We start from the raw sequence: 12,108 nt of genomic DNA on the forward strand, positions 1-12,108 counted from the left end.
GCCCCAAATTAGGGCCCAACTGGGAAGATCTCGCCAAAAAGAGGCTCAGCAAGAGGTGGTCTTTGTAGAGAGAATGCAGGAATACAATCAGCCACCACAGCCAGTCAAAACTTGGTAGATATAACACCACTGGACACTGTGGGGGCTCCCCAAGACTCCCCACTAAAGTATGTCCAGGCCCTACCCCATGGGAGGACCCAAAGAAAGGAGTCCTGTGGAGGGATCTCAAAGAGAGTCTTCATGGGGGAACCCTGAAGAGAGGGGCCCTATGTCCTCACCTTCTGCCCTGGGAAGCCAGGCTCACCTCTGGAGCCCAAGTCACCCTTTGGGCCAGCCGGTCCCTACAAAGGAAGTCAGGCAGGAGTGGAGCACCCCATGGGCATCCCCCACCATCTATAGAGGACCACCTCCCTCCCACTGCAGTCCCAGCACAGGATCTGGCCCACAGTGAGAGCTCAAGACTACTTACGGGGAGGCCCGCATACCCCGGCCTGCCCTGCAGGGAAGATGACGGACTCATCAACTGTGGGGTCAACCTGGCACCACACACCCCACAAACACCAGCCCTGCCAAGTCAAGGGCATATTCCGTAGGAACAAGGACTGCTCATACCTCGAGTCCCGGCACACTTGTTATCGCCTTCTGTCAGCAAGTCACGAGAATATACAAATGAAAATGAGAAAGAAAATGAAAATCCAGCCCTCATTGTGTTTCCCCCAGGAGCACCAAGAGAACAATATCCCAAACTAAATTCACAAAGAAAACTTTGCTTTCACAAATCTTTCTGGCTTTTTGAGCTTGTCTAGGGATCCCTGGGCAGGACCTGCATTTATAGGGCACTGGAGGTGGGGTGACATACTCAAATGCAACATTGTACCAGCAGGCATCTTCAGGGCTTCTAGGCAATGGTAGGGTAGCTGAGAAACCCTAAAGAAAACCCTAAAGGGTCTCCAGGACAGAGGAATGTTCTGGAACCTGAGAGGTCTTCACCAAAGAACCAACTTTTGTTTGGTTTTACCTTTTCTGATGATTGGCTATCAACATTTTTTGGGTTACAAGTTATAGGATTAAGGGCATGATCTGTAAGGTGGTATCTCTTGTTTTGGTTGAGCACTGGGTGTGGAGTGGTTGTTTTATGGTTTTTTTTTTTGTTCATAATTGTGTGTGAGCTGATTTGATTTGCTGGATTTAGCTAACAATGAGCTGTAGGCTGGAAGGCTCTTGTTTAGAGTCAACCAGGACCTGGTGGGTGGGCCTTTGTATTTAAAAAGTTGGCTGGGCCCCAGCTAAGTCTCCAGTTTGGAGGCTCATATGTGAAACCTGGATTCTGGAAGGTGGGTTCTCTTGTTTTGTTTGAGGTTCAGGTGTGGACTGCTTGGGTTTGTTTTGTTGGGTTTTTTTGGTTCACAATCACGTGTGAGTTGATTGATCTTAACTGTGTTTGGGATGAACATTCTTCTAAGTGGTACAGCACTGGTCTGTCAATCTGCTGTACTACGGTAACTTGGGGTTGCTGTGACGCTTAATGCGGTGTCACATGCCATATTGGTTGCCCATAGTGGAGAGTGTTAGGCAGAGCTCATAGACCAAGACAAGCTTGGAAGCAGGAGTGGCATACACTTTCTAAACGACATGCTTCTGAAAACTCTATGAATGGAGCAAAACAATGATAGTTATAGAATGGGGCTCAGGTTTTTTGTCCATAGGGTCACTATGAGTCATGTGCAACTCAACAGCACTTAACAACAACGTCTTTGGATGAAGACCCTCAACTGCAGTGCCTATCTTGGCTCTCTGGGACCATCTTTGGATGTAATGTTTCCATTATTATTGCTATGTATGTGCACACACTAACCAGACAAGAAGTATTTACAAAGAGAGGGAAGGGTCCATCTTCACCACATGGGAACCACTGAGGGTCAGGCTGGCTCTGAGGACACACCTGATATGTGTGATGGGAGCACCAAGTGGTCTGTGCTGCCTGGTCCTTAAAATACAGGACCACATGTCCACACTGGATACTTGGGGCATGATGGTTTCTCAGACTCCCTAATATGGACTTTCCATTTTAACTTCTTCCCTGCTGGGGAATTCCTGCAAATGCCTGGTCTCCCAACCTTATCTTTTTTCCTTTTCTTAAAGTCTTGCCAGAAGAAGGCCAGTTATTCATTCTGAATAGAACCAACAGGATGGGAAACTAGGGCACCAAGCATCTTTGGGGGTCAGTCCATAGAGTAAGGCCAATACTGGTGGCCCTTAATCCCCAAGAGTTTGGGGATCTGCCTGATATAGGTGCAAATTAAGCTGTAGGGGTGAAAGTCTGAGCAGGAAGAATGCCTGCCCACACATTGTCCTTACGTCCTGCTCCACCGACATGTAGACCACAGGTCCTGGGGGTCCCGGGGGTCCTGGAAGGCCAGGCTTCCCCACGCCATCCTTGCCTGGGTCACCCTGAAAGAGAATGCCTCATCTTTAGCTCTTTGTTTTCTGTGAAGGGTGACCTGTCATGGATACTCCAGCTAGTACCCTAAAGACCACAGGGTATGAGGTGGCACCTGGGGGCTCAGATTAGTAGCCTTAGGGTCCCCTCTGCCAGAGAGGAAAGATTCTGAGCAGGGACACCTACCTCAAGTCCCTAGAGACCACTATACTCCATATCCCTGACCTCAGAGCTCTCCTGCTTAGAGAATAGTCTCCAAGAGGAAACCCACATACTCTATAGCCCCAGTCCTCAGGGGCCCTCCACTTGCAGGGTAGAGTCTGAAAGGGGACACATGTACCCCAGCACTGACAGACACCACTTCCAACTGGAGGAATCCTCATCCTTGAGTTACTGAGGCCACTTGTGGCAGGGTATGTGGACAGAGAACACCTTCTGCTCCCATCCCAAGAAGATACGCCCTCACTGTACTCTCTTACCTTTTCTCCTTGACTCCCTTTATCTCCTTTTGGTCCCTACAGAAGATGGGAAGAAGAGAATTTATCATGAACAGAAACAAGAGCCAAGTTGAATGAGTTGGCCGCTTGATGATTGCAGAAGTTCCAAGGATACATCAGATGGAGGACCAAGCTCCTGGGGGCCTGGGAGGGGCCTGGGTGTCAGCTGTCATCTTTGTGTCAATCTGTAGGAGCTGTATTCTCTCTGGGGGCTCCCAGGACAGGGTCAGTAGAGAGGACCCCATACGCATTCCAGGCGATCTACTAGAAGTCCCGCTCACCTGCGGCCCAGCTGCACCATCTTTTCCAGGGACACCAGGATATCCAGGAGCACCATTCTGTCCTACTTCACCCTGGAACCAATGTGAGAAGCAACCCAGCTCAGGCAAATGGCTGCAGTCACACAGGCTCTCAAGAAGAGCCACGGTGCCCGCTAAGGATGACCTCGTCCTAGCATCCACTTGTTCAGGCCATGGGGGCTGGGGCGGGTGAAGAGGCAGATGAGCAGCGAAGGCCAGCACCAGGCAGAGGGCTGGTCAGTTCAGGATGCAGCAGCAGAGCGGAGGAGGGGTGGAGCAGAGTCTAGGAGCGGACAAGGCTCTGCACAATGGGACCCTGAGAGACTGCCTGTGAAACAGACAAGTCTTGGTAGAAGATGCTGAGAAGGTTCACGACGATGAGTGGGAGTGACACTTCATCCTGACGGGAGCACTATTTGTGCAGTCCTTGCTCTGGCTTTGGGGTCTGACTGGACACTTGCGACATGCCTATGTCACCTCATGTACATAGAGCAGGCAATGGGGCTGAGCTACTGAAGGAGCTGCAGCCCATTCCCTCACTGTTGGACTGGGGCTTATCATGCTTTTGAGTCCGAGGAAAGGCTCTCACCTTGACTCCAGGTGGCCCAGCCATTCCAGGATCTCCCTAAAACAGATGAAGGGCTCTGAGTGCAGTACATGTACTGGGCCACTCCCAAGTAGCACCCCCATGTACTCCCCTGCTCCCCCACAGGTGACATCTCACAAGCCTTCCACTCCTTCGGGAGCCATGAGCAGAGGCCCCTTCTAGAACTCCAGAGCTCAAGCCTAGAGACATAGAACAGCTGATGCAAAGGGCACCTGAGGCCTCTTTTGCAAAACGTCAGTATGTCACATGCTAATGGGCACATGGTCTGGACTGTTCTGAAAGTCATGTGCCTTGCAACATCGTGACCATTCTGCTATTCCCACCCTACACTCAGCCCCAAGGTATCTCACTTTGGGCCCTCCTGCCTACATCCTGCTGGGCATGCATCACAAAGAAGAATGGGGTCTGCAGTGCAGACAAGGGGAGTGGGCTCTTGTCCTCCAGGTATGAGGCCTGAGAGTGATGGTCACCACTATTTGGGAAAAGCCAGCTTCACTGCTCCAAGCAGGGACCTCGCTGTCCCTGAGGCTGATGGGAGGTGTGGGAGTCTGACATGGGTTCCTTCTTAGATCATCTTTCTGCTCAAGTGCAAATGCACTGCAGAGCTGGAAACCAGGGAGGACTCTGTTCATGGTGCCTTAACAGGTGGGCTAAAGCCACCCACTTTAGCTGTGTAATGTTCAGGGAGGAGTCTCACACAGCTTTATTTCCCTTCTAGGCTTCTCCATCATTTGCAAAGTTCTTGGGGTCAGGAATCATGGTGGGCTGTCGGGTGGAGGTTAGGTGGGAGGTGGGCCCCAGTTAAGCCTCACTGACCTTGAGTCCTGGCAGGCCGATCGTTCCCTGTTGACAGAGAAGGAAGAGTGGCATTAGGGCCCTGCTGTGAGGGTTGAAGAACACTTAAGCCCCAGACTGAGGCCCATGAAGACCTCCAAGTGGTGGCTGTCCTCAGCTCTGCCTCAGGGTGCATGGGCTTCACAAGGCCAGTTGGCACACTGGGCTCAGTACCTCAGTGGGCTGACACCTCATCATGTCTCCAGATCACGTGGGTGATCCTGAGGACCTCCACAGGTGCATTTTAGTTAACTCAAAACATGAACAAACACATCCCTACAACCACGTGAGTGCTGTCCTTGAGCCATCCCAGCGCTGTGAGGTGGTCGTGTTGGGCTTTGGCCAGCTGTGGCTCTCAGAGCTGATCTTGAAACGGTCTTTCAATTTTCAAGTCATGTTCATGATCAGGAAACAGCCTCACTGTTTCCCCTCCAGAAACTGACGCCATTAGAGCTGTTCACCAAAATCAGAGGGCTGTACTCCACAACCTCCACCCCACACCACTGACCATGCGCTCATCCCCACCCCTGTCTGAACAACAGTCCTGCCATACGTGGTTCACATTTGCTCATCTTACGTGAATGCTGCTAAGTACTACTAACAAAAAAGTAGACATTTTCCCCCAATATATATTGCTATGTGCTATCGAGTTGCCTGCAACTCATAACGACCCTATGTACAAGAGCCCTAAACCTTGCTCTATCCTGTGCCAATCTCACTGTCTCTAACATACCTACCCCCATTACCCCGTCACTGAACCAATCCACCTCATCAAGGGTCTTCCACTCCTGTGCTGTCCCTCCCAACATATGAGGGGGGGAAATTTGAAAGTGTGAAATGATCACCCTGCTATGGGATCTGGTTCTACCTAATTAATTGTTCTCATTCATCTTGCTCACACTAAAGGGGATGTCCCAACCATGCACTGCCCTCAGACACAGTTCTTGGGGGATGAAGACTGGCTCTGCAGCTCCCAGTGCCCAGGTCTACGGTACACGACTCTGGTACCATGAGTACTGTATTTGGCAGGTGGTGCCTTGATCTGGGCCCCTGAGAAGCAGCCATCCCTCCCATCCTCTCCACACTCCCATCTCCCTACCTCAACTGCTCTGCTGCGGCTTTAGGGCATTACCACCTGGTGAGGCATGGGGGAACATCAGGCCCCCAACTTGGTTTAGGAATCTCAACCACGGTCATCCCTACAGAGCCTGGCCCTGCCTGTGCTGTGCAGACCCTAGAGGGGGCTCACAGCAATGCCCCGATTTCTGTCCAGTTTGAACCTCACTTGAGTCAAACAATACTATTTCTAAAATTAGAGCCACAAGAGAAATCTAATGACTTGACTTCATCTACAAGCCTCTGGATACCAACGGACTTGTCCATAGGTTATACCTGCGGCCCAACGGAGCCTCCAGATGTTGACCAGAAGGGCATTCCAGAACCTTCCATGTCGTCCTAGAGGGAAAACATAGGAGAGACAGACACTCAGGGCTGCTTTTCTCCTTAAAGGATGCTCTAAGGATAAAGAGCAGCCTTGGAGTTGGTGAGGATAGTATCTTGAGGTGCTGTTGATAGAAGGACCTGCTAGGACCCCCCTGGTTCTCCCAGATGTAGTATATTCACTCCTGCTTTAGGTGAGTGTATAGGGTGTGCTCAGGACGGGCTGTAGGTCCCTTCTGGAGAAAATGCAGAGTCTCCAACAAACGGGCAGGAGCAGGACCAGCACCCAGGTTCTTCCCTTATGGGAGGCAAAGAGGGAGGCAGGGAGAGGGCTGCCCCCTCCTGGTCTGTCCTGGGTACTGTCCATGCATATGATCCATGGTCATGGGATGGCCAGTGGAGGAGGGCTGTGGTCCATACACAAACAGTGGGAATGGGAGGAGGCCCTGCCGGCAATCAGTGCCTGGAAAGTGCACTTGGCTTATTAGATGCCCGAGATAGGAGGGGGCCACCGGGGCAAGCGCAGAGCCAGGTGACCACATCAAGAATGGCCGGTACTCACAAATCCTGCTGCAAATCCTGGTCCAGGGGGCCCAGGCGGCCCAGGGGGCCCTGGGGGTCCTTGAGGTCCAGCTGGTCCAGGGGCTCCTGCCACACCATTCTTCCCAGGAGCACCAATGGGGCCAGGCTCTCCCTGATCTCCCTGCAGATAGGGAGGAGGGAGCAGGTGACTCTCTGTTCTTAAGGTTTCAACTGAACTCAATGCCAGTCATGGTACCCTAGCCTTCACTTATGGTTAAAATACATCTGAAAATGCACAGATGGGTATTGAACATTCCACAAAGCAAGGCACACCTGGACTATCTTGTCCTGCTGATTTATGAGGTAACTGCATTCACTCAGATACAAAACACAGATACATGCCTCAGCGTTTAGCCCAAAGGCACGCCATTCACAGGGCAAGCATGCTGCCCGAGGCCGCATTACCTCCGCCTATGCCCCTGGCAGGTGGTGGTGAGAGAACAAAGAGGAGCTGAGGTGAGTGAGGAAGGGTGCAGCTCTGGAAGGAGGAGGAGGAGAGAAGAGAGGGAAGCTTAGAGAGTCAGGGCTGAGGATCAGCCTCAGTGCCCTGGACCACTGGTACTGCCCAGTGGTCACAATGCACCCTCTGATCTCAGTCCACAGGATCCTGAGGAGAAAGTGGAGTCAAGACCAGTACAGGAGCATGTCTGTCGCACACTGGCCCTGCCCATCGCAGAGTGGGAGTGACCAGTGCTCAGCAGGAACTGGTTTGAGGTGTTTTGAAGGGCTGAGAGGGCTATGCAAATATCTCAAGTGCAGAGTTAGTCACACACAAGCCTTGCTCTGTCCCAGCAAGGGCACTGAACCACTTCAAGCCTCTGTGTCCCTTTCTACAAAATGGGAATGATCCCAGTGTTCTCCTGGCTTCAGGGGAACAAGAAATGGAATCTTGAGATGAGCAGGTACACAACTAGGGCACAAAGAGGCCCTGCCAGTCACTGCCATGAATTCAGTCCATGGGAGAAAGGCCACATGATTGCACAGGGCTGCAGGTGCCACCTCCCCACAGCCCGCACTCAGACACAGGGTCTGCCCTACATTCTATTGTCCCCTCCCCCAGTGGAAAGGGGTCGCCTCACCCTGCATGCACATTTGCTACCTACTGATATGGCCTCCACCTCTGGAAATATTGTTCATCCTTTTACCACAATCATTGTGGGTGGATGGGGGATGTTTCCTATTACTTTATTCCTCGTTCCTGTCCACTTTACCAGATTGCTATCACCTTAAACATGTTGTCACCAGATTTGCTCAAGTGCTCATTTTATTAAGGTTGTTGATGTTGCTGTTGAGTACCACTGAGTCAGAAGCGACCCATAGCTGACCCTCCGGTGGGTTTTAAGAAGCAGTTAATTGACAGGAGGAGACTGCCTGTCCTTCTCCTGTGGAGCAGCTGGTGGATTCAAACCATGTGCCTTGGGAATTGCAGCACCGCTTCTTGCCACTCGGCCACCAGAGCTCCTTATGCATGTGTGTGTATCTGTATAAACACATGTATGTACACATGTATTTTTATACATATATATAAACTTAACTTAAAAAAAGCAAAAATGAATAAAATCATTGCTGTTGAATTGGAAACAACTCATAGCTGATCCTCCAGCGGGTTTCAGAGGCTGTAAACAGTACAGCAGGGCAATGCCCGTTGTTCTCCTGCAGAGCAGCTGGTGGGCTCAAACCCCTCACCATGAAGCCACCAGACCTCTCTAGGCAGCTGAAATGCTTTTCACTAGCCTGCTAACCTTAAGGTTGGTGGTTTGAACCTCGTCAGAGGTTCTGAGGAAGACAGACCTAGTGATCTCCTTCTACTAGACTACAGCGGAGAAAGCCCAATGGAGCAGTTTACTCTGTAGCACAACACGAGTCGGACGGAACAGATCTGAGGGCAACTAACAGCAACACACGTACACACTTCCTTTAAGCATAATCCACTTTCTGGTCTCTCTTTTGGGCTTTCTGTAACACACAAGCCCCTTTTTTAGTTCCTATTCCTTCCTTCACTCAATGACATCTGTCTCAACGAAGATTCACCCTGTGGCCCCAGCCCGGAGTCTGCATCACTGCGGGGCAGATTCCCCGGCAGACGGCGCCTCTGCCTTGCTGTGGACGTCTCTGGCTTGCATCCACCCTCCAGTTCCCAGCCCGAGGGAAATCAGTGGCATCCACAGTTTTGACTTGAGTGGGGCTGGAGTCTTGAGGGGACTTCTCTCAGCCTGTTTGTAGTGGGGATCACAGCTCCCCACTGTGCTGGAAGTCCCCAGTCTCCAGGTGGCCCCTCCACCCTCTGCCTGACTCAGCACTGATAAGTCATCTGCTCTGGTCAGGAAGTGGCCCTGAACCCCAGGCGTGTGTCTAGGGAAGGTCCAGGTCCTTTAGGCCAGTCTTTGATTTTGGACAGCCTAGAGTCAGAGGCAAGGCAAACATGCAGCCTCTGGTCTGGCGGAGTCTGATCTGGCCCACCTCTAGCCCTCAGGCAAGACAGAGCCTCTAAGAAAATATTCCCAAAGCCATTAACCAAGGTAGTTTGAAATATTTCTCTCCCAGGCACCGGCTGTTGAATGACCTCAGTATAAAACCCACAATGTGGCTCCAGCCTCTGTTAGCTGGGCCAAGCCAGCACCAGCACTCCTGGATCACCCTCTTGTGTGAAAGAGAGGAAACTGCTGGGACCGCAGCCCCTGGGGTGGCACCACCGAGAGCAGGCTCACAGCCCCCCTCAGGAAGCTCCCTGGGGAATGCGTTTCCACCAAGCTGCTGATGCTCCTTTCTTGTACCAGAACACCTCTAGCCTTATTTGATGAGCAGTCCCAAGCCCAGGAGTCACCTCTCCGTCCATCTTCTAGCTGTGCTGTGGGGCCTTCCGTGCTGCTGTGATACCAGAGCTATGCCACTGCTGTGCCACTGTGGTGGACTGGTTTCAGAGAAGCTTCCAGACCAATACAAGCTACACATAAAGGCAATGTTACCTACATCTGAAAATGAGCCAGTGAAAATCTTATGAATCACAAAAGAATACTGTCCAGAATGGCGCCAGAAGATGAGCCCCTAACACTAGAAAACACTTGGAATTGCAGGACAGGGGTTTGGGGATCACCATTAGCTGCAGCCAACTCAATAGCAAATAGAACCCAGAGCGGAAACAGGCATGCAGAGGAAGTGTCGTGCTCCCTCACAATGGTGGATAGTGCTCCACTCACCCAGCTGACCAGACAGACGTAAGGGTGGTTTATGTACCTTAGGTCCTGGGGCACCCACTTCACCCTGTGGAACAAGACAGAGGAGTGAATATAACAAACCATACACTGAACAAGGCAGCAGCAAAGTTAATGATTCACTATCTGCTCTGACCCAGTGGCCCTGGTTTGTGAGTCATTCTGTTGCAGTGTGGGATTTCTCTCTAGAAAGGAGAGAGAAGGAGATGGAGGCCCCTGAAGACACCAATGTAATGTGTGTGCCTCATTTCAACCCCTCCTGCATTAGGACAGGGCCCCTGGAGAGGCAGGGACACATCCCAGTCTCTGGGCTATAATCCTGGCTGCTGGGGATATGACTAGTAGACATGGGGCTCATGTGGAGCTGGTCACAGTGGCCCTTTGTGCCAGATCCCAAGCTGTTTGGCCTGGCAAACACCCTCTGGCACAGGGTGAAACAGGCCACACTTGGCCCAAATCAGTTCATTCTCTTAATTTGATTGTCTCCAGATGATCTTACAAGTGAATCACTGGAGGGATGGCTGGGTTCTCTCTGCTCAGCCATAAATAAATTGGTTTCCATTCAAGTTCAGAGGAAAATTCAGAATCATCTCCATTGGTCACATGTGTCTGCCTTTGGCGCAGCCACAGAAAACCCACAGGAACTGTAGCTGATGATAAAATGGCCAAAGCAGCCTCTTGAAAAGTTCCTCCTTAGTGGTGTAGTTTGAAACATGATACAAATTTTCAAATCAAGTGAAATGTCAATACCATTCAAAATCCAGGTTAGTCTTATTTTGTCATGGAAAAAAAAACCCACTAGTAATTTTGTGGTCCTAAATTTTTAAACAGCTCTCTGGGTAGTGCAAATGGTGACTCTGCTCGGCTGCCATCCCAAAGGCTGGAGGTGGGCGTCCACCCAGAGGCACATTGGAAGAAAGGACTGGCAACCAACTTCTGAAGAATCAGCCACTGCAAACCCTACAGTGTGCTATTCGACTCTAACACACATAGGTTGTATGAGTGAAGGGTCAATAAAAGGCAACTGATGGGGAGTTCTGCTTGAGCTCCAGCTGCCCCTAGTTTCATAGAAGTCTCAGGTGTTCGAAGCCCTTGGGCCGATGGGTGATGGTCCTGTCAACAGTAGCTGCTTTTGGAGGAAAATCACCCTAAGCCTCAGCCTTGAGTGTTGGCATCCTGGGGCGTTTCTCCTTCAAAACATCACCTTGTCAGGTCCCAAAACCTCTCAGGAAGAGCATCTGCCACATGGCACTGTGCAGGGACCCCTGGGCATCTGTGGGCTGACTTACGAGGCTTCCTTTCTGGCCATTCTCTCCTCGCTGTCCTTCTTTTCCTGGAGGGCCTGGGGGTCCCTGGGAGAAGATAAAAGCAGAGTTGTTAGAAAACAAATTATGGATTAGTAGACAATGTCCACAGATGTTCTCAGAGAAGCAAGGACATACAGGACATCCCGTGCACTCCCAGATCCCAGGCCGGAGCCCGAGTGCTGACAGGAGACCCCATCCAAAGTCAAGAGTGGCTCAGGCTGCCTGCTGTTTCTTATCTTGCTGTTTTACTGGGGGAGATGAGATGGGCCTGCCTTATGCTGGGAAGGCAAGTGGGTGCTGAGGCCCCACGTCCTCTAGAAGGCAGTCTGGTAGCAGGTGAAACACAAACCAGGCATGTTCTCTAACTTAAAAACTCCACTCAGAGAGGCTGATCCATTGAGGGTTTGTGCCAGGAGAGCCCAGCTGGGTGTGTGAAGCGCTTCTGTGCAAGTTGAACCCGACAAGGAGGTACGTCCACAGGGCTAGGGATGTGGGCAGTTGCTTGAATGGGTCTGTGTGCGTTCATGAACTATAGGTTTGAATGAGGACCCTGGCAACTGGAGGCATGGGACTTGATGACAGTAATTGCTGTTGAGGTACCTGCTGGGTCCTCTGTGTGCCCTGAGGGTCTGGGCAGTGAGGAAGGTCTCTAAAGTTCCCTAAAATGATGAATCAGTCCAATGCAACATCTTCTTGTGTATCTTTCTATACAGAGGCCCATGGTGAAGATCTGAGAGCACCATCATTTATGATCCTTCCTCCTTCACCACCATCTGTTACCTTATCAGCAAGGAGGCCCTGTGAGGTCCACTGACCCACCTGCAGTCCTCTGGTGGACAGAGACTCCTCCCTTCAAGGATGTAGGAGGGTTTGGGTGGTGAGGGAGTGGC

The 12,108-nt window shown here is 51.3% G+C and overlaps 1 protein-coding gene across 1 annotated transcript in view; it reads right to left on the minus strand.

Annotated features, from left to right (window-relative positions):
* Window positions 1-12,108, minus strand: part of COL18A1 (collagen, type XVIII, alpha 1) — an 82,673-nt gene that overhangs the window by 19,742 nt on the left and 50,823 nt on the right. Inside the window, exons 13-24 of the mRNA XM_006898409.1 lie at window positions 11,201-11,263; window positions 9,934-9,960; window positions 6,680-6,820; window positions 6,070-6,132; window positions 4,660-4,686; window positions 3,826-3,861; window positions 3,219-3,290; window positions 2,920-2,955; window positions 2,359-2,451; window positions 613-642; window positions 470-496; window positions 279-341 (exon numbers count right to left, since the gene is read on the minus strand). Coding sequence (XP_006898471.1) covers window positions 279-341; window positions 470-496; window positions 613-642; window positions 2,359-2,451; window positions 2,920-2,955; window positions 3,219-3,290; window positions 3,826-3,861; window positions 4,660-4,686; window positions 6,070-6,132; window positions 6,680-6,820; window positions 9,934-9,960; window positions 11,201-11,263 — 678 coding nt within the window. The remainder of the gene's footprint in view (window positions 1-278; window positions 342-469; window positions 497-612; window positions 643-2,358; window positions 2,452-2,919; window positions 2,956-3,218; window positions 3,291-3,825; window positions 3,862-4,659; window positions 4,687-6,069; window positions 6,133-6,679; window positions 6,821-9,933; window positions 9,961-11,200; window positions 11,264-12,108) is intronic.

Source organism: Elephantulus edwardii, unplaced genomic scaffold (genome assembly GCF_000299155.1).
Source record: "Elephantulus edwardii isolate Elephantulus edwardi_28Jun2011 unplaced genomic scaffold, EleEdw1.0 scaffold00228, whole genome shotgun sequence".
Lineage (NCBI taxonomy): Eukaryota > Metazoa > Chordata > Mammalia > Macroscelidea > Macroscelididae > Elephantulus > Elephantulus edwardii.